The sequence below is a fragment of the Chanodichthys erythropterus genome, chromosome 14, assembly GCF_024489055.1.
Source record: "Chanodichthys erythropterus isolate Z2021 chromosome 14, ASM2448905v1, whole genome shotgun sequence".
NCBI classification, from domain to species: Eukaryota; Metazoa; Chordata; class Actinopteri; order Cypriniformes; family Xenocyprididae; genus Chanodichthys; species Chanodichthys erythropterus.
The window spans coordinates 35,105,119-35,131,745 of NC_090234.1; the positions used below are offsets into that span (position 1 = coordinate 35,105,119).

General features: G+C 36.7%; 1 protein-coding gene across 1 annotated transcript in view; it reads left to right on the forward strand.

The window, feature by feature from the left end:
• pdia5 (protein disulfide isomerase family A, member 5) overlaps positions 1–26,627 on the forward strand; it is a 73,742-nt gene that overhangs the window by 8,667 nt on the left and 38,448 nt on the right. The window contains exons 2-9 of the mRNA XM_067409102.1: positions 3,807–3,933; positions 8,274–8,361; positions 14,479–14,562; positions 14,680–14,725; positions 18,075–18,167; positions 19,195–19,255; positions 21,283–21,350; positions 23,217–23,308. Coding sequence (XP_067265203.1) covers positions 3,807–3,933; positions 8,274–8,361; positions 14,479–14,562; positions 14,680–14,725; positions 18,075–18,167; positions 19,195–19,255; positions 21,283–21,350; positions 23,217–23,308 — 659 coding nt within the window. The remainder of the gene's footprint in view (positions 1–3,806; positions 3,934–8,273; positions 8,362–14,478; positions 14,563–14,679; positions 14,726–18,074; positions 18,168–19,194; positions 19,256–21,282; positions 21,351–23,216; positions 23,309–26,627) is intronic.

A 26,627-nucleotide genomic window follows, 5' to 3' on the forward strand; every position in this document is an offset into this window, starting at 1 on the left:
CAAAAAAGTGCATCTATCGATCATAAAACATACTTCATGCGGCTCTGGGGGTTAATAAAGGCCTTCTGAAGCAAATCAATGTCTTTGTGTAAGACAAATATCCATATTTAAAACTTAAGTTTTAAGTAAAATAACGATTTTCCAGTGCGGCAGCCATATGCATTCCACATACGTCGTAAAAGCGTTAACTTCCGCAACATAGTACACGATGCCATGATGGATGCAAAACTCATCCTCCAATCACTCCCATTATAAAGCTTGGATGAGACAGGATATTTTTAAAGGTGCCATAGAACGCTTTTTCACAAGATGTAATGTAAGTCTAAGGTGTCCCCTGAATGTGTCTGTGAAGTTTCCGCTTAAAATACCCCATAGATTTTTTTTTTTATTCAGTTTTTTAACTGCCTATTTTGGGGCACAATTAAATATTCGCCGATTCAGCACGCTTCCCCTTTAAATGCTCATGCTCCCCACCCCCAAGCTCACAGCTCTATAATGCATTGCATAAACAAAGTTCACACAGCTAATATAACCCTCAAAATGGATCTTTACAAAGTGTTTGTTATGTAGCATATCGGATCATGTGAGTATAGTATTTATTTGGATGTTTAAATTTGATTCTGAATGAGTTTGATAGTATGCTGCGGCTAACGGGGCTAAAGCTAACATTACACACTGTTGGAGAGATTTATAAAGAATGAAGTTGTGTTAATGAATTATACAGACTGCAAGTGTTTAAAAATGAAAATAGCGACGGCTCTTGTCTCCGTGAATACAGTAAGAAACGATGGTAATTTTAACCACATTTAACAGTACATTAGCAACATGTTAACGAAACATTTAGAAAGACAATTTACAAATATCACTAAAAATATCATGTAATCATGGATCATGCCGTTATTATTGCTCCATCTGCCATTTTTCGCAATTGTCCTTGCTTGCTTACCTGCATAAAGTCTGTTGATTCGGCTGTGCACATCCAGACGTTAATACTGCCTTGTCTAATGCCTTGAACATGAGCTGGCATATGCAAATATTGGGGGTGTACATATTAATGATCCCGACTGTTGCGTCACAGTCGGTGTTATGTTGAGATTCGCCTGTTTTTCAGAGGTCTTTTGCAAAAAATCAGATTTACATAAGAAGGAGGAAACAATGGAGTTTGAGACTCACTGTATGTCATTTCCATGTACAGAACTCTAATTATTTAAAGCAGAACTAAGTAACTTTTTTTATCTTCATAAATAGTTTTCTAAGTCCTTACGATGGTTAATTGACTTGTAGTGGTGTGTTTGAGGCGAGCACTAACCCCCTCTGGCACGTCTATGCCAGAATACAGCACTTGCAACTTGAGCTGCACCGACCCGAAACAATCTCGCCTCATGTTCACGTTCACGCGAGAGTGACAAAATGCTTTGCAGTAATTCAAAAACAATCTATATATTATGTCTTTATAAGACAATTTCGAAAATTACCCACCTCCATCGAGTGTACTGTATTTGCAAATTACCCACCTCCTCTTTATTGTACTGTATTTGCAAAACTACTGCGCTGGCAAGTGTTGTAGTCGTTGTAGTCCAGAGCTGCGCTTGGAGTATTTATGACAGTGTCATTCACTGAAGGAAACTGTAGGGGGAGCTTCGTGAATCTTGCTTAGTTCTGCTTTAACTATGCTGAGGTAAATTCAAATTTCAATTCTAGGGCACCTTTAATATAACTCTGATTGTGTTTGGCTGAAAGAAGAAAGTCATATACACCTAGGATGGCTTGAGGGTGAGTAAATTATTGTTTTTTTTATTTTTAGGTGAACTATCCCTTTAATGGAATTTTCCACATTTGTTGCCACATTAAGTTTTAAAGGAAAAAGAAGTTGGGAAAGACTTGATTCGCCACTATTGTCAACAAGGGTCATACTATTGTTCTTAATTAAGAACTCAAGTTTTATTTATTTACATGCTAAAGCCAGTTTTACTCTCATTTGGGCCCAAGCAAGTGTTAAAGGTGAAGTATTTAATTTAATTAACATTGGTGGCACCAAATGGAATTGTGAAGATAAAGGGTTTTCCATTATCCAAACAAGCAGGTAGTCCTAGGCCAAACTCATGACTTAGCTTGAGCTAATGTTGTTACGTTTATCATGTTCTGTGAATGCCCCTTCTTGGTGCCAGCCCTGCGTCTGGGACAATCAGGCCGCTCAAACATATTAGAATTCCATTTGGTGCCGCTAGTGGTCCAGAAAATTACCTTCTTTACCTTTAATTTACCCTGCTTGCATGAGGTTTTCAGTTAAGACCTGGAATATAATGCTAAACTAACAATGGCTTTTTGTTTATTTAACATTTGTCCAGATGTAATGGTGTTGCTCAACAGAGTGTGCAGTGATGAATTCAGTCAGGTCACTGGCCATTCTCTCTCGTGTGGAGAATGCGAGGGCAATATGCTAGTCTCGTAGGTAAGATTGTAGGTAGTCAGTGTCTGATGCACCAATCCTTCCATGTGACGCTCCAGTGATGATGATGATCAATCTTTGCAGACTTGTACCGCTACTGTCTGTTGTTTTTTTGTTTGTTTTTTTGAGTTGTATTATGTAAAGTTGTTTTGCCCTTTTTATTGGGAGAGGAAGGAGAATACATTGTTCTGCATTATTTTTTCCCCATCTTACACTCTTTGTTAGTTTTTGTGGTTGTTGTTGTTTGTAGTTTAAGTTTTCCATCCTTAGAATGAAATTGCCTAGTTTTTATTGATGCACCTTTAATATATACACCTTTTTGCATATTAAATGAAGTTCTTAGTACATCAAGCTCTTATCTCAAAAGATCAAGGTAAATTTGGCTTCTTATGATAAAACCTCTTTAAAGTTCAGCCACCTTTAATGGGATCTAGGCTTGACGATTTCACACATGGGATTTCTGTACTTACTGCCATGAGGATTGGTTCTACAAAGATGTTTTTAAAAGTCTAACTTGTGAATTACTATCTTTACTTTTTTTGTAGGTTTCTCTTCAATGTCTAGGATGTGTAAACTCTACAGAGAGTCTCAAATGGTGTCGATAAGCTATCGGATGACATCCAAACAGACCAAATGAGTTTTCTTTCAGCATGTCATTTTGTAAATAACATTTGATCTGTCTGGTCCACTAACGGCTGAGCATTAATTTATACTCATTGTGGTAGTGTCTTTTCCTTCAAGCATGTGGCATGGGAAGATGATAAGGACGTATGATAGGTTGGGACACTGTCTTTGTTTGTGACATGGCCTGTCCGATCTTGTCATTTTCTTCTTCTTTAGATGACAGCACCTTTATCTGTTGTCGCTTTATCAGCTCAGCTCCATCCGAACTCAGAATCACATGCTTTTGCTGGGAAGACTGATGGAGAGTGTTGGAGAGAGAGCGTGATCTGCCACCACAGGGCAACGTATACGTCTCACATCAGAGCACAATTTTGGGAGCTATTTCATGGCACTTTTGGGAGAAATTTTAAAGGTCTTTCAAGGGCTTGTTTTAGAATTTTTGTAGTGAATTTATTGTTTGTGACCAAGTTGACTTTGTTAAGCTGCTTTCCAGTTGTGTCTAATCGGTATCAGAGTGATAGAGGGGTATATTGATGTGATGTAACTACTTTTGTGGTTTGTTGGCTGATGTTTGTAATGGCCATTGTCTTTTCTTCTCAGTTTGACACACTGTCATGATTTCACATAAATGCCCCAATTCTATTGGCATGTGGTTTGGGATGTTGTTTTGAACCTCCTGGTGTTTGGCCTTGACAGTGAAAAATGTTGATCTCTGTCTGTCTTACCACCTCAGGTTGCAGTGTCATCCGCCCTGCAGGCAGCGAAGGTGTCACCACTCATAGAGAGAGTCAATGACCACAAGGATTTCAAGAAACTTCTAAGGACCAGAACTAATGTTCTTGTTTTATACACCAAGTCAGGTCAGTCTATCTCAAAACTGTTTTTCAAGTGCAATAAGCTTACAAATTACGGCTTGCAGGCAAAGATGCCAAGATATGCCATCCTAGGTGTATATGACTTTTCATCTTTCTGATGAACACAATCGGACGTATATTAATAAATCCATCCACATACATCCATTATAAACATACTTCTTACGGCTCTGGCTGGGTTAATAAAGTCCTTTGAAGTGAAGCGATGCTTTTGTGTAAAAAATAAATTAAAAAATACATATTGAACAAGTTATGAAGTAAAATATCTAGCTTCCGCCAGACAGCCTTCCGTATTCTACTTGTGAAGAAAGTGAAAACTCTCGCAGTTCAAAAAGCTTACGCTATGTCTTGCGCCTTCCCTATTCAACTTGTGGAAAAAGCTTAACTGACGGGAAGCCAGTTACGCTTTCTTCCTAAGTTGAATCAGGTAGGCGGTCTGGCGGAAGCAAGATATTTTACTTCATAACTTGTAGTAAAATAACTACACTTTCTTAAATATGGATTTTTTTAATTTTATTTTTTTTACACAAACGCATCGATTCGCTTCCGAAGGCCTTTATCACTGCCATTATAAAGCTCGGATGCATCAGGATATTTATCAATATAAATTTTGATTGTGTTCATCAGAAAGAAGAAAGTCATATACACCTAGGATGGCTTGAGGGTGAGTAAAGCTTGGGCTAATTTTCACTTGAAAGTGAACTAATCCTTTAATAAACACATTAATTCAAATCACAATTGCCAATATATGTGATTTATACATAATATTAAGGTCAAAAGTATGTTTTGAAGTTGAAAAGTCTGTGCTATATTACCGAATGTGTTATTTAAAGGTTGCTACAGGGCTCAACAATAAGGATGCTTCACTGGCCAGTAATTGCAAAAAAGCATCAGGAAAAATGATTTACAACCAGTGTTCAGTTTCAGTAATGTTTTATATCATATTGGGTTTGTTTGTTGGGTTTGTTTGTTTGTTTGTTTGTTTGTTTGTTTTTTCAGTAAAAGTGTGTTTATGAATTTATGGAGTTGCATTATAGTTTTTTTGTAAATTTTCTTTTCGCAAAGGGAAGAAATATTTTAGTATTTTTTGAAAGAAAAAACTTTAAATAAACTTTAAAATTTTAATTAAAACTTAAATTATTTAATAAAATGGAAATATAAACAATATTCTTGGAAATACACTAGAAACAAATAGACATTTATAATGTTGCAAAAGAATAAATGCCGTTCTTTTGAACTGTGAACTTTTGAACATGTGACACTGAAGACTGGAGTAATGGCTGCTGAAAATCAGCTTTACCATCACAGGAATAAATTACATTTTAAAATAAATTAAAATAGAAAAAAGTTATTTTTTTAAAGTGTAATAATATTTCACAACATTTCTGTTTTTAATGTATTCTGATCAAATAAATGCAGCCTTAGTGATCATAAGAGACTTCTTTCAAAAACATAAACTTACCAACCCCAAGCTGTTAAATGGTTGTGTACATGGCTAACAATAAAAATGTGATGGGTTTTTTTTTATGTGGTGGGTCAGTGATAATGTTGGCTGAGCAGGTAATCATAATTACTGGCCTAACTGGACTAGCAACAAATCCTTACTGTTCCAACACGGTGTTAGCTATAAGCATGCTGAATTTAACTTGCTCAGCAGGATTGTCGTTCTGCCATGACAGTATTTAACCTGAAAGAGAACTCACTATAGAAGCAGATACTTTTGTTATACCCAACAATGGAATATGTATGTTCATTGTGATTTGCCTTCTGACATTTTTCGGAACATGAAGCTTGCATTGATAGAAGTGTATGTGATACATGCCCTAAGGGAAAATTCATTGAGAAAGCTATGGTTCCGCTATATGCAAACAAACCTGTCATGCCACAATAGGTAGGTCAAGCTTGCTTTCACTGCCAAAAGCATGTTGGCTCCTTTTAGATACTTGACCTTCTGCAGCTTAATTGGAGTTTTCTCTACTTACCACACTCTTTACCTGTGAAAATATCAATCTTATGGTCATAGACAGAGAAGAACTTAAAGAACCGAGAAGCATAAAGAACTTCAGCACCCTCAACTTAAGTTTTGCATCGCTCTCTACCAGCCTTTAGAAAAAAAGCCACCCCTAACGCTGCATATTCATTTGCATCACTCCTGGCTGTTATTAGCAGAACCAGCAGGCACAGAGCCATATATGAATACCGTATGGATGAACGGTCCATAAACAATCTCCCACCCACAAAGCAAGGGAAAGAGCCTCTCAAGGTCTTGCTGCGCAAGATTTATTTGTTTCATAATTCACGACTCATTTCGAGCGCATGAGGTCATTGGATAAGATTGTGTATCGAACGCTGCGTTTGATTGATGGCTGACTAGCACTGCTCATCCTGTGAAGCATTTCCATTAGATGCATCCTGCTAACTGTTATGGACCCTTTAGACTATAGGAACACATTTATGATCAGGTGGTACACAGGCATTTCTCATTCAAAAAGGTATTGGCTTCAACTCCGTTCATTAGATTACAACCGGGACGTACTGATTGGCAGAACCTTGCAATTATTGTACCTTTGACCTTGGCCGATGTGATTAATGGGAAGAAAAGCAGATTGCGGGTTCAGTGGTGTAGTATGAGATCCCAGATTGTCACAAATGTGTAAATCTGCGGTGTAGTGAAACTGTCACTGTGTTTTCACACGTAGTACTTTCACACTGTGTGCAGTTGTTCCGTACCGAGGTGTGCTGGCAAAATGCTTTCATTATCAACATGAGTACTATGGGCAGAAAAGCTTGTAAAATTGGAGAACAACATTCATTTAACTTTTTTGGATTTTTTAAAAATGTATTATTTATATTTCATCAAAACATTTTTGGCCAACCCTTTTTATCACCAAGTAAACGTTGTAAATATTGCACTTGTCCTGATGACAGCCGCAATCCTTCACCACACATTTTAAGGAAATGAGGATGTGCGATTGTACAGCAATGTATACATAATTCTGTACACATTTCTAGACCAGATTGCTTGTGTTCATATCAATCAAGTAAACTAAACAAATTGGTAACACTTTACAATAAGGTTTCATCAGTTAACATTAATGAATTAACTTGCATGAACTAACAATGAACAAAACATGTTACAGTATTTATTAATCTTTGTTGATATTAGTTAATAAAAATACAGTTTTTCATTGTTCACATAGTTAATAAGTGCATTAACTAATGTTTACAAACTTTTGACTTTTTTGATTAGTAAATGTTGAAATTAACATGAATTCAGATGCTATAAAATGCTGTAAAAGTATTGTTCGTTCTTAATTCAACTAATGTTAACTAATGAAACCTTATTGTAAAGTGTTATCGATGAATCTGATTTTATGGACATATTTTAATGTTTTTGAAAGAAAGTCTTCAAAAGCTGCAATTTATTTGATCAAAAATACAGTAAAGCAATAATATTGTGAATTTTTTACAATTTAAAAAGTTGTTACAATTCTATTTTAATACATTTTATTAATACATCAGTCTTCAATGTCACATAATCCTTCAGAAATCATTCTTATATACTGTTTTGGTGCTCAAGAATTTTGTTTTCTGTTAAAAACAGTTGTTCTGCATAATATTTTTATGTAAACTGTGATACATTTTCAGGATTCCTTGAGGAATCTTTTATATAACATTTGAAATAGGAATCTTTTGTAACATTTTAAATGTCTTTACAGTCACTTTTATATACTCCTGTGTTTCTCCTGAAGTATTAGACTGCTTATATTTAGTTTAGTGTCTAATTTAGGAGTATTACTCAGAGAGTGATGGGAATCATGATTGTATGTGAATCCACACCAAATATTCCCCTGCAAACACATTTTAGTAACTAATAATCGGTTTATAATCTGACTAATTGTGCAATCAGAATGAAAAGCTTTCATGTAAACCCCAATCAAAACTCACTCACTCACACACAGATCTTTTGAACTAGTAATGGCTCCCTGTAGCCTATCCGAATGCAAATCAGAAGCATTAGCTAAATGTGAAAATACATTTGTAAAATTATGTATAAAACATTAAATATTTTGATGGTATGGTAAATGTTCAAATAGTTACTTTCTTTAATTTCATGTATTATGAGGGCATTCAAGCATTATAATTGAGGCTATTTATAGCATGCGCACTGCGGGTGACATGCCAGCTCCATGCGGGCTTCCAGGTGCCATGGGCACAGTGTTGGAGACCATACGCTTACACTGGAGACAAGCTTATGATATTTAAGGGTGTTACTGTTTCTGCAGCATGTCTCTTCTACAGTTTAAATGTGTTTTTTGTGCCCTCAGCTTCATCTGGAGATGCTCATCTAAAGCTGCTGTCTGATGTGGCTCAGGCCGTGAAAGGTCAGGGTACCATCGCCTGGGTGAATTGTGGGTGAGTCTCCATCAGTTTGGCTCTTGTATTTAAGCAGGTTACTGCCAGTGCACTTTTTTGCCACTAAGGTTAAGACAGTTGACATCCTGATCAATTCGTGTTGCTCCAATTCTAATATTGAGTCTTTATACTAGCTGTGACTTAATAAAATCAACAGCAATACATGCGGTATGAAGGCTTTAGGTGGTGTTTTGGACTACACAGGATGTTTCTGGTCAAACTATATGTTAATGTTGAACTCTTTTTATTTTAAAATGTTTAGGAGAATTTCGCTGCTTCCGAAAACAGTACGCAAATAGAGTAGTATGTCCGAATAGTATTCGAAAAACGAGACGAAAAGTAACCTACTGACCTACTACTTCCTCCAAGATTCTTAAATGCACATTCGATGGTCACTTTACTATCCTATGAGGCCACGGGAGAGGATTTATGAAGTGAAGTGATGTAATGGTAACACTTTATTTTAAGGGTCTTTTAACTAGTTCATTATTAGCATGCATATTACTAGAATATTAGCTGTTTATTAGTACTTATTAAGCACATATTAAAGGGTCATGAAACCCCCCTGTTTTACCCTGATCGTTCACGCCTCAAAGCTCAAAAAAGTCTGTTATAATGGGCATGTTATAAAGCTCTGGAAAAATGGGAGTGTAGAGGGGGAGAGAACAACAAATGAAGCACAGACATAGGACACACTCATTATACAGAATGATGAATATTAATATATGAGCACAGAGAAAATGACAACACACTCCCAAGCACAAGTGAGAAATGCGAAAGAATATTTAATAGGGCTAATAATAGGCTACTTTGATTACGTTTACGAGCACTGCACTCAAAATCAGTCTTTTAGAATAATCATGTCGTTGTGTTCAGATAAGCTACATCACTGTATCAGTGTCCAGTTTGCACATATAATTCATTTGAAGAAGACTTGATGAAATATGTGTGCATAACTACACCATGATGGTTAATGTTTGGTGCAGGAGAATGTGTGAAATAAAAACTTTAAACACGGATACTTTATTCTGTGTATGATATATGATCCACGTGGCAGGAGCTCTGCGCTGAAAGCGATCATATGCGCACTCCATGTGTAGCTATAGCATAACAGTCATATTTTTCATGTGTTCGTATTCAAACTCCAGTTCTGACTGCATCGCGAGCAAAATACAAACAACACACGTGCTGCTGTGCTGAGGGAAACAGTCTACGGCTCGCGTGTTTGAACGCAGTTAGAGCAGGCAGAAGTGAATGAGCCGCACTTTTGTGACATTTGAATTCTCTGCTGTAATGCGATCTCACGCGAACATATTTTCCATTTGTGCTGGTAGATTACAGCAGAACAATCCAGCCTATACATATCTGTTTACATCTCAAAAAAAGTGTTTTGGGGTTTCATGACCCTTTAATGCCTTATTCTGACCTTATGACCTTATTCTACATTCTTAATCCTACCCAATACCTAAACTGAACAACTAACTTACTATTAATAAGCAGTTAATTAGGAGTTTATTGAGGGAAAAGTCGTAGTAAATAGTTTTTGTTCCCTTTACTAAAGTGTTTCCAATGTAACTGACACTGGTAGTTTACGTGACAGTAACAACATGGCGGATGTAGTACGTCTGACTACTAATATACTACATAGAACATACTTTTTTAACAGTCGTGAAGTAAGTTTAAATTGAAATATATAAGTACCTACTCAGTATACGATTTCGGACTTGATTATTCAAAATTTGTCCCTTGTCCCTAAATTATGCACAGGATGTGTTTACATCAATGTTCGTGGTGATTACCTTGTATTTTCTTGTAGCTTATTTTGGTCCATTGCATTCTAGTTCAGCTCAAGTGTCAGAGCTCAGCATCTTCTTCTCAGCATCTTTCCCTGCCTTAAGAGATATCACAAAAGTAGTTAAGATGTATCTGATGATTAGCAATCAAAGCTTGTCTCTGAATCATTTCTTAATGTCTGAGTGATAATGTGTAGGATGTTGTAGGATGTGAAGCTTGTTCTGGCTTAGCCAAGCATAGTTTCTTTTTCCAGAACCAATCCTTAAAGTACCTTTTTAAGACCATCTTGGGTACATTGAGTCCCCTTGTGAACAACTTATATAAAGCCTGGTTTAAAAAAAGTAACTCCACACAGGCAGCAGTGTGATAGAGCAAAGCAGAGATACGCCCACATAGTTTCTACAGATGACAGGGACCTGAGAGATGGCCAACTGCAGTCCACTGGGGGATACCATTAAGGAAGTAGGTCATGGACAGAGTGGGATCGGTATGAAGAAAATGGGAATGCAATAACCCTGGAATCTGAATGATCCAATGGGATAGTCTATGAAAATTTGTTGAAATAAGCCAGCTGCTTTTTCTCCGAACCTTCAAACTTTTCTTGGCTTTCAATTTCCTATTTTTTTCCACTCAACTTGTTTGAACTCTGCAATCTCGGACAATAACTGTTTTCGTCTTCAGCAATTTTGAGTCTTGGATACCCACTTCCAAACCCCCCCCTGTGCACAAAACCTATTGACTCATGACTTTCATGCTTTAGATTGGCTTATGGTGCTTAAAAAGGATGACCAATTATTTTGGCGTACCAAAAAGGGTCATGGGGCCAAGGAGGGTATGAAGGTGTATGTCTACGCATGTGTGCTTATTGCCATCTGTGGTCATCTGAGTTGGCTCGTTCAACACACAGCATGCCTAATTGACTTTCCCACCTGACAGACTGAGCTCTGATCTCTGCCGCACCTCTCTCGGTCCTCCCACATAGGTGTTATGTGGGATATGCGTAAAGATAATGATGGCGTCTCATCTACCTTTAAGGGATGGAGCTGGTTGGGGGCGGATGCTGTCAGAAGCGTAATTGAATTCTGTCTCTTTGAATTTCCATTAGCATGGGGCTTTAGATCACTGCTGAGTCCTCTCTGCTCCTATTTGTCCTTATGTAATACATTTCCATGCTCATTATCGCTCAAAGGAAGGGAAGTCTTTTCAATGGAGCGATCTGGATCTCTTTGGGAGGGTGTGGGCGTATGTGTGGTGACAGTGGGACCAGGTAATTGTGGGCCCTTTCTGTTCTCAGATTCTGTCGAGGTGTGAGTGTGAAGATGGAGTGCTTTGTTGCTGTTGTTTTTATTTTTTGTCATTGGCTGTATGACAAAGATGAATTTGTCTGGAACTGGAGTGTTCATTTTTTTTCTGATTTTTGAATCCCTCTGTGGCACTTTCCCATAAATACGATACAAACTAGGGCAAGAAATCCTTAAAAACAAAGGTTTTATTTGTTTTTTCATCAATTGGCCAGTGAAAGTAGATACTTAGGGCCCTATTTTAACGATCTAAACGCAGCGTGTAAAGCGCATGGCGCAGGTGCACTCAGGGCGTGTCCAAATCCACTTTTGCTATTTTAACGACGGAAAAACGGTCCGTGCGGCGGGGCGCATTTTTGAAAAGGTTTGTCCCTATTCTCTTAATGAGTAATGGGCGTAACGTTCAATAAACCAATCAGAGTGTCATCTCCCATTCCCTTTAAGAGCGAGATGCGCTCGCATCATGGCGGATTGCTATTTACATGGCGGAATTTGTTGGCGGAAAAGCTGAACGCTTTTCAAGCGAAGGAACCGATCTGCTCATGCGCAAAGTTAAAGCGGGCTTGCAAATGCAGACTTTCAAATAGCTCCGCGCGATGAGTCAGTTAATATGTGTGTGTATTGGCACGATTGTTCAATTAATTAGCCAATTTCATTCATCATTATAAGTAGTAATAGGCTGAACTGAAAATGGGTAATACTAATACACGCAATGACTAATCATCATTACATTTTTATATTTATGTAGCCTACACAATAATATTCTTTTACACTGTAATCCTTTTGTTTTTAATATTTGGCATGTTTGTGTGATGCGCATCCCTGTGTGTAATAAGCAAAGTCGACGCGCACTGTGGACACGCCCAGAGGCGCAGTTTCTACCAACGTGCTCTAACAAAAAAATATTGCGCCATTGACTTTAGACTTTAGACCAGGTTTGAGTTGGTCTATGGCGCAGTCTATTTTCAACTCCTTAAAATAGCAATGCGCCTGAACACACCTCTTTTTTAGACCAGCACGCCCATGGGCGCACTAACTGGCGCAAATGCATTTACGAATTTAAGGATGTGGCGCTGAACGGGAAAGCGCGGACGGCGCCGGACGCAAACTAGCAAGCACACTTGCGCTGCGCCTTGCGTCGCATTGCGCCGGGTGTCTTCTAGAGCCCATAATCTTCATAAAATTGATTGTCAACCTCAGGAAGTTTCAACTAAATATTAAATGAGCAGTTATGCATTCTCAGTTCATTTTCTGTGATTTGCCGTTTCTGTTTTGAAATGTACATCAAATTTAAATTTCTAGAGCTGGTTTGAGACAAAATGTGTAATTGTAGTTATTTATCAACTTATTTTCCATGTTTTTTGATAATGTTTTCTTACTATAACTTGAGTAACATGGTTGAATGGTTGAGCATGATAAATTCATTCAGAGCTACTTTTTTGTGTATTGAGAACTGCAATAGTGTACTTCTCATCATGTAGAAATGGTCCAAATTATTTTATTACTTGTGATAAAGAATCTATGTTCAAATCTAGCTACTTTTCCTGCTACATTAAACTTATCTAACATATTTCTCACAATAAAACACATGGAATTAAATGGTTAGTTCACCCAAAAATTAAAATAATGTAATTTATTACTCACCCTCATTTTGTTCTACACCGTAAGTCCTTCGTTCATCTTCGGAACACAAATTAAGATATTTTTGATGAAATCCGATGGCTCAGTGAGGCCTCTATAGACAGCAATGAATCTTTTGTTTAGAATCAGTGATTCGGAGCGCCAAAGTAACGTGATTTCAACAGTTTGGCATTATGACACACGTTCCAAATCACTAATTCGAAACAAAAGATTCAAAGCAGTGTTTTGAAATCGGCCATCACTAGATATTGTTGAAAAGTCATTATTTGTTGTTGTTTTTTGGCGCACAAAAAGTATTCTCGTCACTTTATAATAAGATTGAACCACTGTACTCACATGAACTGTTTTAAATATGTATTGAGTACCTTTCTGTATCTTGAAGTTCCGTGCAATTGCTGTTTATAGAGGCCTCACAGAGCCATCGGATTTCATCAAAAATATCTTAATTTGCGTTCCAAAGATGAACAAAGTGTAGAACGATATGAGGTTGAGTAATAAATTACATTATTTTAATTTTTGGGTGAACTAATCCTTTAATGCTTCAAAATAAGTATTGGGAAGGGTTTACCTTTATTGTGGAATGTTTCCTATCTACACAATGCCTATCACCAAATACTCATACAAAATCCATTTAACGTGCAGGACTTTAAAGCTGTAAAAATTCGTTAAAGCGGAGTAGGGAGGAAAAAACACTTAACTTTTCTTATCTGGAGACCCATGGCTCTGAATTAAAGCACTGAACACTGAAGCAAAGGAAGCTGAATGTCTTGTCCTTCAAAAAAAAAAAGAATGATAGGGTTTTGCCAAAACTTTGAAGCGGCCCTTACATTAGCTTATTGCTGTGGTCATCTGTCGCTTCCCATGAGCGGCCTCGTATTGCTGCTACAGCAATTTATTAAATGTCTCGGGACATTAATTGTATCACTTCACTTTTTGGCTGCATCAATTTGCATGACAAATGTCCTTTGAGGACCTGTGATATAATAGAATAATGCGATTATAATATTTGTTGAGCATAATTCGTTATGACTTGATGTTCACTTTCGCCTCTGAGTTTGCACAAAAAGTATGAAGATAATTGATTGTGCTTGGAGACACTGTACCGAACATGTTTGCTTTAAACTTTGTTTTCCCTGCATTTCTACCAGGGTTGTGTGAATTTGAATAAAGGAAGTAAAATAAAATGAAATGCAAAGAAATGAATGTTACTGCTGTAAGTGTTGTTTTTAATACTTAACGTAATTTTTAATTTAATTTTTCAACACTAGTTAAAAAGGAAGCCATTTTAAAATTGGAACTTTGTCCAAGCTGAATTCTATCAAAAAACAACTTTTATATGCTGTTAGATATATCATTTTTTTCTGTATGTTTCTCACCACAGGGATTCAGAAGGCCGCAAACTCTGTAAAAAAGTCAAGGTAGACCCCAGCTCAAAAGCTAAAGGAGTCGAGGTCCTGCATTACAAGTAAGAATAGACTTCATTTTTTGAGATCAATGAAACAATGGTAGATGGAGGTCTTACGAATTATTACTGAGAATTATGAGCACAGCAAATCATCTTGCAGTTTTGTGTTGCTTTTAGGGATGGGACCTTCCACACAGAATACAACAGACCAGCCACATTTAAGGTAATTTCTTTGAAGATTACATTTTGATGAAGGCATCTTTGCCAAAAATCACAGCATTTTTGAAACCTCTTTTGGAATCCAGTTGATCAATGTTTCTTTGTTAGACATATGGATTGACGATCAGCATTTTCAGTAAATAGCGCCTGTGCCTTTTCGGATGCATACGGTCATCTGTCAGTGGATGATTTGCTCTTTGTTGTTATTTACTTGCCTAACGCCCACAGTTTACGCCCACTGTTATTTCATAGTACTCAGCCTCAAGCACTAGAGCCAAAAGTCCAAGGTTCATAAGTAGACGAATGAAACTTGTCTCCCATTGGTTTCTCTCACCTATCTCATTCTCCACACGCCTTTCGGCTCAATTATGACCGAATGTGATGAGGCGTTGATGAATGGCTCTGGAATGAGTGGAGCTGTAATGTGAATATGTTAAAAATGAATGAGCTAAGCTATGCTGGATGATGAGACAGTGATGGGACATGTTCGCTGGCGCCACTGGTGTGGAAAGAATGGAGAGGTCTTATTAAATGCACCTGCTGTTAAGTACCACATATTGCTCTTCATTCTCCCTTGGTTTAGCAATAATGCTGTACTTTGAGCACTTCATGTCAAGGGAGTGATTAGTTCCTAATGTCTAGGATGCATAGATTAGGACATAAATTACTGTAATCGTGCAAGAGTAAAACGTTTTTCAGTGGTGATAATTCTCCATAATTTTTATGTTCAGGTTAGATCATGCTTAGAACTAGTTTGGAATGTCTGGCCGGTTGCATAAACTGCTTAGACTAGTTATAAAAGTTAGTCATCTCATTTAATTTCTTCAACTTTTTAAAGTCTGTTACATACAAAGGTAGATCTGTCTAATTTGAATGGGAAAAATAGGACTGATAACCTCTTATTTAACTGCTAGTTGGTCAAACTAGTTCTTAAGAGTAAGCTTATGCAACTGGCCCATTACTGACCTTACTGAGTAAAGGTTAAAATTTCAATAGTCAAAATGTATATGTCCAATAACCAGTTTATTCCACAGCAAATACTAATATAACTAATAAGTTAAATACTCATGTAAATATTATGAATTATGAAATATTATGTTGCATTTTTAAAAATGTATTTTAGTAGTTTGTTTAGTTCGAAAGTAATACTTTTATTTTAGATGCATTAAATTGATTAAAAGTGAATAGTAAATACTTACATTGTTACAAAAACATCTATTTCAAATTAAAGGTGCTAAAGAGGATTTTTTTTCGTTGACTAAGAAACCAAAGACTGTTAGCCTCACTCTTGATTTACAAGACGACGATGGAAGTTTTGGTTTCAAATCGAAATGTAAAAGCGTCCATTTAAGTGGGTTTGTCATTGTACTGCGTTGTTGTTGTGTTTTTCATTAAACATAACAATGAACCCAGCATTCAAGCAATCGCCGCTACCAAATTGCAGCTCATTTGAAAGTGAAAGTAAACGGATCACGGCTGCACGGGCTTTCATAATGGTGCGGAGAGCGAGCGTTTTCGGTCTGCTCCGCACCGTTATGAATGACCATGAAACAAAGATTGAAAGCGTGAATGGTTTCTCTCCCTCTCTCTTTCCGTTTATGTGTGTGTACATTAGCCTATACATGCTTGATACGTGCATGCAGGGGAGGGGTGCGATTTTCGAATAATATTCAAATAATTCCCAGCGATTTTCAAATATTATATTTGCTTGAAATGCCCTAGTAATATAAACAAGTGTTCGTTGTTAGTCGCCAACAGCACAGCAGCTCCAGACAATCAATGACACTCAAACCCAGTGTTACTCACATTTGAAGCGAAATCAAAGCAGCCTCCGCGTCTGTTTTCAGGCCTTCCCTCTTAGCTCTCTCCAGCGCTGGAAAGCTTTTCTAATATTAACTTGGGTCCTAAAGCTCTTGCCCAGTCATAAACCTTCATTCCAGTGATTTTCTTTTGAGCTCTTTTGTATTGTGTGTCTCATCTCTCTTTCTGCAGTTTTTTTTTTTTTTCTTTCTCTCATCTCCCTCTTGCTCGTTCTGTCTCCTCAACCGTTATACGCCCCCTAATGCTGATTGGTTACATGTTTGTTGTTGGTGTCGGCCCGACTAACTTCAAAACAGTGTTTTTTGAAAAACTACTCACCCCACCTTTAATAATAAGAATGAATGTTTCTTAAGCAGCAGATCATCGTTTTAGAATAATTTTCTGAAGGGTCGTGTGACGCTGAATTGTTTACTGTATTTTGATCAAATAAATGCAGCCTTGATGAGCATAAGAGACAAAAACATAAACTTTTAAGTATACAGTAGTGTACATCCTATTATTGTAGATCCGAACCTCTAATTTCACAGTGATCACTATTAAAGGTGCCCTCGAATGAAAAATTTAATTTATCTATTCAGTACATGGAAATGACATACAGTGAGTCTCAAACTCCATTGTTTCCTCCTTCTTATATAAATCTCATTTGTTTAAAAGACCTCCGAAGAACAGGCAAATCTCAACATAACACCGACTGTTACGTAACAGTCGGGGTGTACGCCCCCAATATTTGCATATGCCAGCCCATGTTCCCAACATTATAAAAGGCATTAGACAAGGGCAGCCAGTAATGTCTAGATCTGCACAGGTGAATCAACAAACTAGGTAAGCAAGCAAGAACAACAGCGAAAAATGGCAGATGGAGCAATAATAACTGACATGATCCATAATATCATGATATTTTTAGTGATATTTGTAAATTGTCTTTCTAAATGTTCGTTAGCATATTGGTAATGTAGGCTACTGTTGGTTAAAGTTACCATCGTTTCTTACTGTATTCAAGGAGACAAGAGTCGTCTCTATTTTAATTTTTAAACACTTGCAGTCTGTATAATTCATAAACACAACTTCATTCTTTATAAATCTCTCCAACAGTGTAGCAATAGCCGTTAGCCATGGATCATAGCCTCAAACTCATTCAGAATCAAATGTAAACAATATAACAGTATACAATACTCACATAATCTGACGCATGCATGCCGCATGCATGACGAACACTTTGTAAAGATCCATTTGAAGGTTATATTAGCTGTGTAAACTTTGTTTATGCACTGTTCAAGGCCAGCGCGAGCTTCATGGGCGTGGAGCAGGAGAATTAAAGGGCCAGTAGCCCTGAATCAGAAAAATCTATTGGGTATTTTGAGCTGAAACTTCACAGACACATTCAGGGGACACCTTAGACTTATATTACATCTTTTTAAAAAAAGTTCTAGGGCACCTTTAAAATGAAATAAATACAGTGAGTTTTGACAGTGAAAGATGATTCTCTAATGGTCTCTTTTCAAAGTTTCTATCTATTCTCTCACCTCTTTTAGTCCATGGTGGCATTCCTGAAAGACCCTGCAGGTGCCCCCCTGTGGGAGGAGAACCCTGAGGCTAAAGATGTTGTTCACATAGAGTCAGAGAAGGTAAGTATCAGTCTCTAAAGCTCACTGCAGCAAAGATCGGTTTTCTGCTGAGTATTTATCAGGTGTGGGAACGTCACACAGAACAAAAGACTTAGCAATCTGCAACAGAAGAACCTGCCTATTCTTCTGTCTCTAGAGGCTAAATCTGGCAGCTGGACTGTGTGTCCAGGAACAGATTTGGTCTTAAATGCCTGAAATTTTGGAGCATTTGTGTTAGTGATGCACCAAAATTTTGGTCGCTGAAAATGGCATTTTTAGCCAAAAGAGAAAAACTGCTGAAGATATATCAGAAATCAGACACTGCAGATGACTGTGGCAGATTCAGTCAAAAAACATCCACTATTGTCCTGCGCTCCTTCCAAATACTGGAAAATGCTGCCTTCTGAGGACACATTTTAAGGTAGTAAGGCATCAAGGCACGTCCGAATCTAATGTTAACGTCACTTCCTGTCTTATGAGATACCTTCCTCAGATCGATTTTTGAAGGAAGCATAGATGTATCCTTAGCTGCCTTTGATATCCCACAATCCTGTGCTTTCCATTCTGTGACAGTTGAGCTAGAAAAATAAAGATAGCGTCCAAAAGTTGCGTTTGATGCTCAGTTTGTGTATAAATGTACGATTTTGATCAACATATTTCAATTTTGATATCATTTCTATCGAGAAATTACTACTGTAGTAATTAATTATTTGTTTAGTTCTCACCAAAGCTCGCGCTATATTGCTGTAGATCATTAAACTGTTACGCTGCCTCAGAAGTCTGTCCGAAATCAGTTTCGTGAGGTACCTTCATGCACAAATGCTGCTGTACAAGTCATTCTCTTATAAGACAGCGAGGCAGCAAGACAGCTACCTAGGTTTTCGGACACAGCCCTGGTGTGTGATATAGTAATGAACCAATATATTATGCTAACGAATCTCTGCTCTTGTTTGTTGGTTTTACTGAGATCATTTGAAACTCTACTAAAAGTTATAGCCACTCAACCCAGAGTGTTTGACTCAGTCACTTTGTCCTGTTTGGCTTGCAGGATTTCCGGAAGCTGCTGAAAAAAGAGGAGCGGCCCATCCTCATGATGTTTTACGCCCCATGTGAGTCACACCGTCTGTAATATTCCACCACCAAACACTTCATATGATGCAAACTGTGTGCAATCATGCAAGATGTTCTAACAAAACAAATCTTGTAAAGTGATTGTGTGTGCCTGACTGTAGTGTAGTTTGTGAATGTGGTCGTTATATCATTAAGATGTCCAGCATTTGTCACTGTGACATCAGCAAGAGTTTAACTTCCAAAGACTCATCTGGATTCCTTGTGTAGTGCTCTGAGGAACCCAAAAGCTCATTACTGCAATAGTAAGGAATCATTACTGCATAGATAAGGAATCAGCTGAATTCATATTAAGATTGACAGAAGCTCTAGGCAGTACCACCAACTTTTTTATTTTTCCCTCCAAGACTCCAGACAGTTTCCATTGAAAAAGCTTTTTAACGTTACATTTAACCTGCAGCCATAAGGTAAATTAGATCATCGGTATTACTATTACTATCGTAAATAAATTTAAGGAATAAATTGAACTCGCAGTACAATACCGTTCAAAGTTTGGGGTCCGTAAGAAAAGAAATGAATCATTTTATTCAGTAAGGATGTAATAATTTGATCAAAAGTTATAGTTAAAACATTTACAACGTTACAAAGGACTTCTATTTCAAATAAATGCTGTTCCTAATAACTTTATATTCATCAAAGATGCCTGAAAAAAAATTGGATTACAGTTTACACACAGCTATTAAGAAGCACAATAGTTTTCAACATTGATAATAATTAGACGTTTCTTGAGCACCTAATCTGCATAGTAGAAGAAGTCATTTTAAAGTGTAATAGTATTTTACTATATTACTGTTTTTACTGTATTCTTGTCTATATAAATGTATTGATGATCATAAGAGGTTTCTTTAAAATATCTCACCACTCCACACAGATTTTACAATGGTTTAAGTTGGTCACACGGATTTGGCACATTGACCAACAGAAAGCTACTTGGTTTTAAAGTGATGGTAACACTTTAGTTTAGGATCCAATTCTCACTATTAACTTGTTGCTTATTAGCATGCCTATTACTAGGATATTGGCTGTTTATTATTATTTATAAAACACATATTAATGCCTTATTCTGCATAACCATATTCGGCATCCCTTAAAGGGATAGTTCACCCAAAAATGAAAATTATCCCATGATTCACTCACCCTCAAGCCATTCTAGGTGTATATGACTTATCTTCTTTCAGACAAACACAATCGGAGATATATCCTTAGTCCTCCAAGGTTTATTATGGTAGTGAATGGAGGGCCAAAAATAATGCATCCATCCATAAAAAAAGTAATCCACAAGACTCTAGGGGGTTAATAAAGGTCTTCTGATGCAAAGTGATGCGTTTTTGTGAGAAAAATATCCATATTAAAACATTATAAATTAGTTTGAACCGTGAGAGGCATTTAAGCTTGCAATACTCCTACATACTGTGTCATACATTGCGTCAGTCGACTTGCGCTTTGAGTACGGTCGTCCGCCGGAAGCTAGTTATTTGAATTTATAAATTTTTAAATATGGATATTTTTCCTACAAAAACGCATTGCTTTGCTTCAGAAGGCCTTTATTAACCCCATAGAGTCATATGGATTAATTTTTTTTTTTTTTTTTTTTTTTTTTTTTTTTTTATAGATGGATGCATTATTTTTTACTTCAAAACGCAGCCCCTTATTCACTGCCATTAAACCTTGGAGGACTAAGGATATTTTTAAATATATCTCTGATTGTGTTTGTCTGAAAGAAGAAAGTCATATACACCTAGGATGGCTTGAGGGTGAGTAAATCATGGGATAATTTTCCTTTTTGGATGAACTATCCCTTTAATTAGCAATATTTAGGAGTTTATTGTGACAAAAGTTGTAGTTAATAGTAAGAACTGGACCCTTATCTAAAGTGTGACCAAAGTGACTTCCGTGTGAGCTGTGATTCATACATTGCTACAGTATTGACAATAGACCTTTTGTCCATACAATTTTACGTTTTTAATTAAAAAATTTTAATTTAACCTCCCATCATCTCTACATGTAGGGTGTGGTGTATGTAAAAGGATGCAGCCCATTTTCCAGCAAGCAGCCACTGAGACAAAAGGAAAATATGTAAGTACAGTGACCTATTGATTCCTGTTTTCATTTTTTTCTTTCTTTTTTTTTAGACTCTATCTCAACCAAATGTTTTTTTTACCATATCTGGTACAGAGTTGTTGAATCACTTAACAGGTGGATGTTTTCCGAAACCATTGATGTCCCTTTTTGACAGAACGTTTAGTTCCCCCTCATTAGAGCGAGAGGCAATTTTGCTTAAAAGCTCTTCTGCTGATTTCATAGTACAGTTATAGGATGTACTTCCTGCTGTTGAAGTCTATGGTGAAGTATGGATTATATGCCAGCTCAGCTCAATATCTCTATATGCGCTGCTGGGAGACCCACAGTACACTTCACCACACATTTTTCTCTCTCGGTCCTTCTCTTTTTTCGTTTTTATCTCCCTCTGTCTTTCTCCCTGGCTCACATCTCAGAAAGTACACAGAAGCACAAACATAGATGGTTGAACTTTCATTCAAACTCAAATTGTCCAAATCGAAATTGAACGTTTTTAAAGAAGACCACACTGTGAATGTCAAAGCAGGAATGTTTTTTAGCGTGGAAGCTTATGTAAGTCACTAGAACATTGGTTAGTATCGTGCAGCTGAAGGTTTTTATGTTCCTTTCTGAAAAGGTTAGTATGGTCCTTTTATCCAATGGTAAACTGAAAAATGTATCGCATAAAGAAAAACCACACAACAGGAAGGAGATTTGTTTTATTACTTTTATGTTAACACTTTACAATAAGATTGAGTTTGTTAACAGTTTTTTTATGAATAGATCATTCAATAGAACAGCATTTATGTGAAATAGAAAATTTTTGTAACATTATAAATGTCTTAAATGTCACTTTTGATCAGTTCATAACCCAAAATTGACCAACAAACTGACCCCAAAATTTTTAACAGTAATGTATATTATGTATATTACACATATTACACATTTTTAACATTTCAACTTTCATGTACTATAATTAGTATTAGTATAAGTATTATGAACATTAATTAACAAAGAACAATAGATTATCATGAACCTGCATTAGTAAATGCTGTAAAAAAAAAAGTGAATTCTTCATGATACCTAATGCATTAACTAACGTTAATGAATTGAACCTTATTGTAAGGTGTTGCTATTATAATTTGTTTTAAATGATTATTTTCTTTTCACTACAAATGGAGGGATATTTAAGCAGTAATTATTTCTCTAACCCCGGACTGATGAGTTAGCACTAGTAAATAAAGTGCTCTTTAGAGATTTGCATAATGAATGGGTAGCTTGCTGTTATGGATGCGATGAGGAGATTTGCTGCCTCCTGTGTTTCTGAGTTTCCACGTGCATGTGGCGAGAAGCTGATAGCGCTGCAGAAACATTGATGGATTTGGGAGGTAATCGCTGGTCAGCAGAGTTCGTCTGCATATTTTTCATTGGCCTGACGGATGCATATGAGGCACCCGAGACGATTTGTGACTTACTCTGGGATAATATGCATTTATTTTGGAATTCATTATCAAGCATGGCCTGTCATAACAGCACAGTTTGTTTGAAATTAGGGCAAAGCTATATTTTTTCAACTTAGCAGTTTGACACGCCACAGAAATGGATGAAGTTTTCTCAAAGTAAATTGAGTCTGTAGTGACTTCCAAAACCTTCTTCCAAACCAAAGCGAGTTGAAATTGTTTTCAAGATGCGATTAGCATGTCAGGTCAAGCCTGCAATGTCATGAAAGAGTTGGATATTTACCGTGTGCCACTTCACTGCATGCCATCTCTGTCGACAAGCTTTCTGCGTACTCTGATGTGGCCATTCATCTTAATCTTCCTGTGTTTGAGTTGCTAGACAGGGATTGTTTGTTTGGAGTCTAATTCATTGCTTTGGTTGTAGGTGTTGGCTGGGATGAACGTGCACCCGGCGGAGTTTGACGGGCTCAAACAGGAGTTCAGCGTCAAGGGCTACCCAACCTTCTGCTACTTTGAGTAAGTTTGATTCTGCATAACCACAAGCAATGTCACCAGTTAAACAAAATAAAATGGACTAATTTGCTAAGCATTAGAGCTGAGTGATATAGCTAAAAAGGATCTCTTTTTATTTTTCAGCCTGTTGATGTTACAGTATATATCTCTATTTATATAATTTCCTCTGCAGTGGCTTAAATTGCTTTTTATTATTACTTCAACCAATCAGTCATTGTTGGCAAGTAAATTATTTAATTCCACAAAATAGGAAGGACATTAAGGGATTAGTTCACTTCTGAATTAAAATTATCTGATAATTTATTCACCCCCATGCCATCCAAGATGTTCATGTCTTTCTTGCCCTAGAATTAAAAATTGAATTTATCTTGTCATAGTTAAATAACAAGAGTTCAGTACATGGAAATGACATACAGTGAGTCTCAAACTCCATTGTTTCCTCCTTCTTATATAAATCTCATTTATTTAAAAGACCTCCGAAGAACAGGCGAATCTCAACATAACACCGACTGTTACGTAACAGTCGGGATCATTAATATTTACGCCCCCAATATTTGCATATGCCAGCTCGTGTTCAAGGCATTACACAAGGGCAGTCAGTATTAACTTCTGGATGTGCACAGCCGAATCATCAGACTAGGTAAGCAAGCAAGAACAACAGCGAAAAATGGCAGAGGGAGAGATAATAACTGACATGATTCATGATGATATTTTTAGTGATATTTGTGAATTGTCTTTCTAAATGTTTCGTTAGCATGTTGCTAATGTACTGTTAAATGTGGTTAAAGTTACCATCGTTTCCCACTGTATTCAAGGAGACCAGACTGTCATTATTTTCTTTTTTTTTTAACACTTGCAGTCTGTATAATTCATAAACACAACTTCATTCTTTATAAATCTCTCCAACAGTGTGTAATGTTAGCTTTAGCCACGAAGCACAGCCACAAACTCATTCAGAATCAAATGTAAACATCCAAATAAACACTATACATGTTTAAACTGTAAATGTTTAAACATGACGAACACTTTGTAAAGATTCATTTTGAGGGTTATATTAGCTTTGTGAACTTTGTTTATGCTGTTTAAGACAAGCATGAGCTCCGGGGGCGGGGAGCACGAGAATTTAAAGGGGCCGCAGCCTAAATCGGCGCATATTTAATGATGTCCCAAAATAGGCAGTTAAAAAAATTAATAAAAAAAAATCTATGGGGTATTTTGAGCTGAAACTTCACAGACACATTCAGGGGACACCTTAGACTTATATTACATCTTTTGAAAACACGTTCTACGGCACCTTTAAGATGAGGAATAAGGGTCTTATCTAGCAAAACGATCATTCATTTTCAAAAAAAAAAAAATACAAAATTATATACTTTTCAACCACAAATGCTCATCTTGCACTGCTCTGTATGGCTCAGTGCCATGCATTTTGATGAAAGGTCATGTGTGACGTAGACAGAAGTACCGCGGTAGGGTGAAAAACTTAATCTAATTTTCTCCTCCAACTTCAAAATCGTCCGATATATTTTTGTAAAGGGTATTTAGCTTAATCTTTGCACCTTTGCTTTGTAGACACTGGATCAGTACTTCCGCCTGTGTCACGTATGCACTTTGTAACATGATTACGTCATGTGTGCGGATCGCAGAACTAGTGCAAGAGGAGCATTTGTGGTTAAAAAGTATATACGTTTTTATTTTCTTTAGAAAATGACCGATTGTTTCACTAGATAAGACCCTTATTCCTCAGCTGAGATTGTGTAGAGCCCTTTGTAGCTGCGCTGAAACTGCAATTTGTACCTTCCACCCAGTGAAGTCCACTGTATGGAGAAAAATCCTGAAATGTTTTCCTCAAAATCCTTACTTTCTTTTCGACTGAAGAAAGAAGGACATGAACATCTTCGATGACATGGGTAAATTATCAGAAAATTTTCATTCAGAAGTGAACTAATCCTTTAATGTAACTTAACTATAGGAAGCGTAATGTCAAAAAAACAAAAAAACAAAACGGATTATAATATATTCATTTAAGTTTATGGTGCAAGCAAAATCATTTTAAGTATTTTTGTAAGTATTTGATATATCGACCAGCCCTACCCATAATACTTTTCTTAAACCAGTTCTGCTTTATTCAAACTCTAGTGTCATAGGATTGTACATTTGTGATGCATTTGGTCTGAAGGAGACTGGGAAAGATAGATTACAATGGTCCAATTAAGGGCCACTGGCTCCGTCTCATACACAAAAAACTTTTGAAAGGATTTTTGGAGACGTCGGTGCTTTTCGTAGAATCATTCACCAGTCCTTCATTTTCCACAGGCCCAAGTACATGAAATGTCAGCATTAAAAAATGCACCGTAATGATGATGATCAGTTTTGTGGAGTGCTAACCACAAAAACCACTTTGATCAGTGTTTTTATTGTTTTAATTTTATGTTACTGACAACAACACTATTAAATAATGGATAAAGAAACTACAAATTAAAAATTTCATCAGGTTATGTTGTACATTGAAGAAAAGTTCAAAAAATACATGTTAATTCTAGTAAATGTTTGTTGAAGTAGTTTAAACTTATAGTTGCACAAAATGTTCTTGGCCGATACACAGCATAGCATTGCGGGGCAGAGAAGTGATGTGCATTATTTAAAAAAAAGTAATAATTTCTTCCACAAAATAATCTTTGCATATTAAATTCCAAAGGTCAAAATTAATTCATTGCTAAGACATTTTTGGGGCAGCTTTTTATATGTAGCATGCTAGAACTAATAGCTCCAGCAAAAGGGATGATTTATGATTTTAAATGAATCAGAGAATTTTAATGTGTATTCTCTGCATGGTGCAATTTGTCCAGAGTCTTTTGCAAGTATTTTTAGACACTCTGCTGCAGCTGTGTGCATTTAGCTTCTGTTTAGTGCTCCTTCATTACACCGCTGTTTTAATTACTAGAAGGTAATTAAACGCGGTCCTCTGCCCAAAGGCCAGATCTTTACATCACTGCACCACACCTCCCTACCTCAGCACTGCTCTTTTGAATCAATATTTCAGTAATGCATTATTTGTCTATGATCATAGTTCAAAGAGAGCATAATTATTATTTATTTATTTATTTTTTATTATTTTATTACTGCTGTGGATTGCAAACAGATCTACATTAAGTAAGGTTGGAATTTGAGTAAGTTACTTTAGGCAAAAAAATTTTTTCCGACTAGAAAATCGAGATTTAGCCTGACACTAAAGTGATAATTCTGTTTGATGGACATGGGCTTTCCACTTTATTATTATATTTGTTTGTTTAGGTTGCCACAGCGCTTGTGGATCCCAACT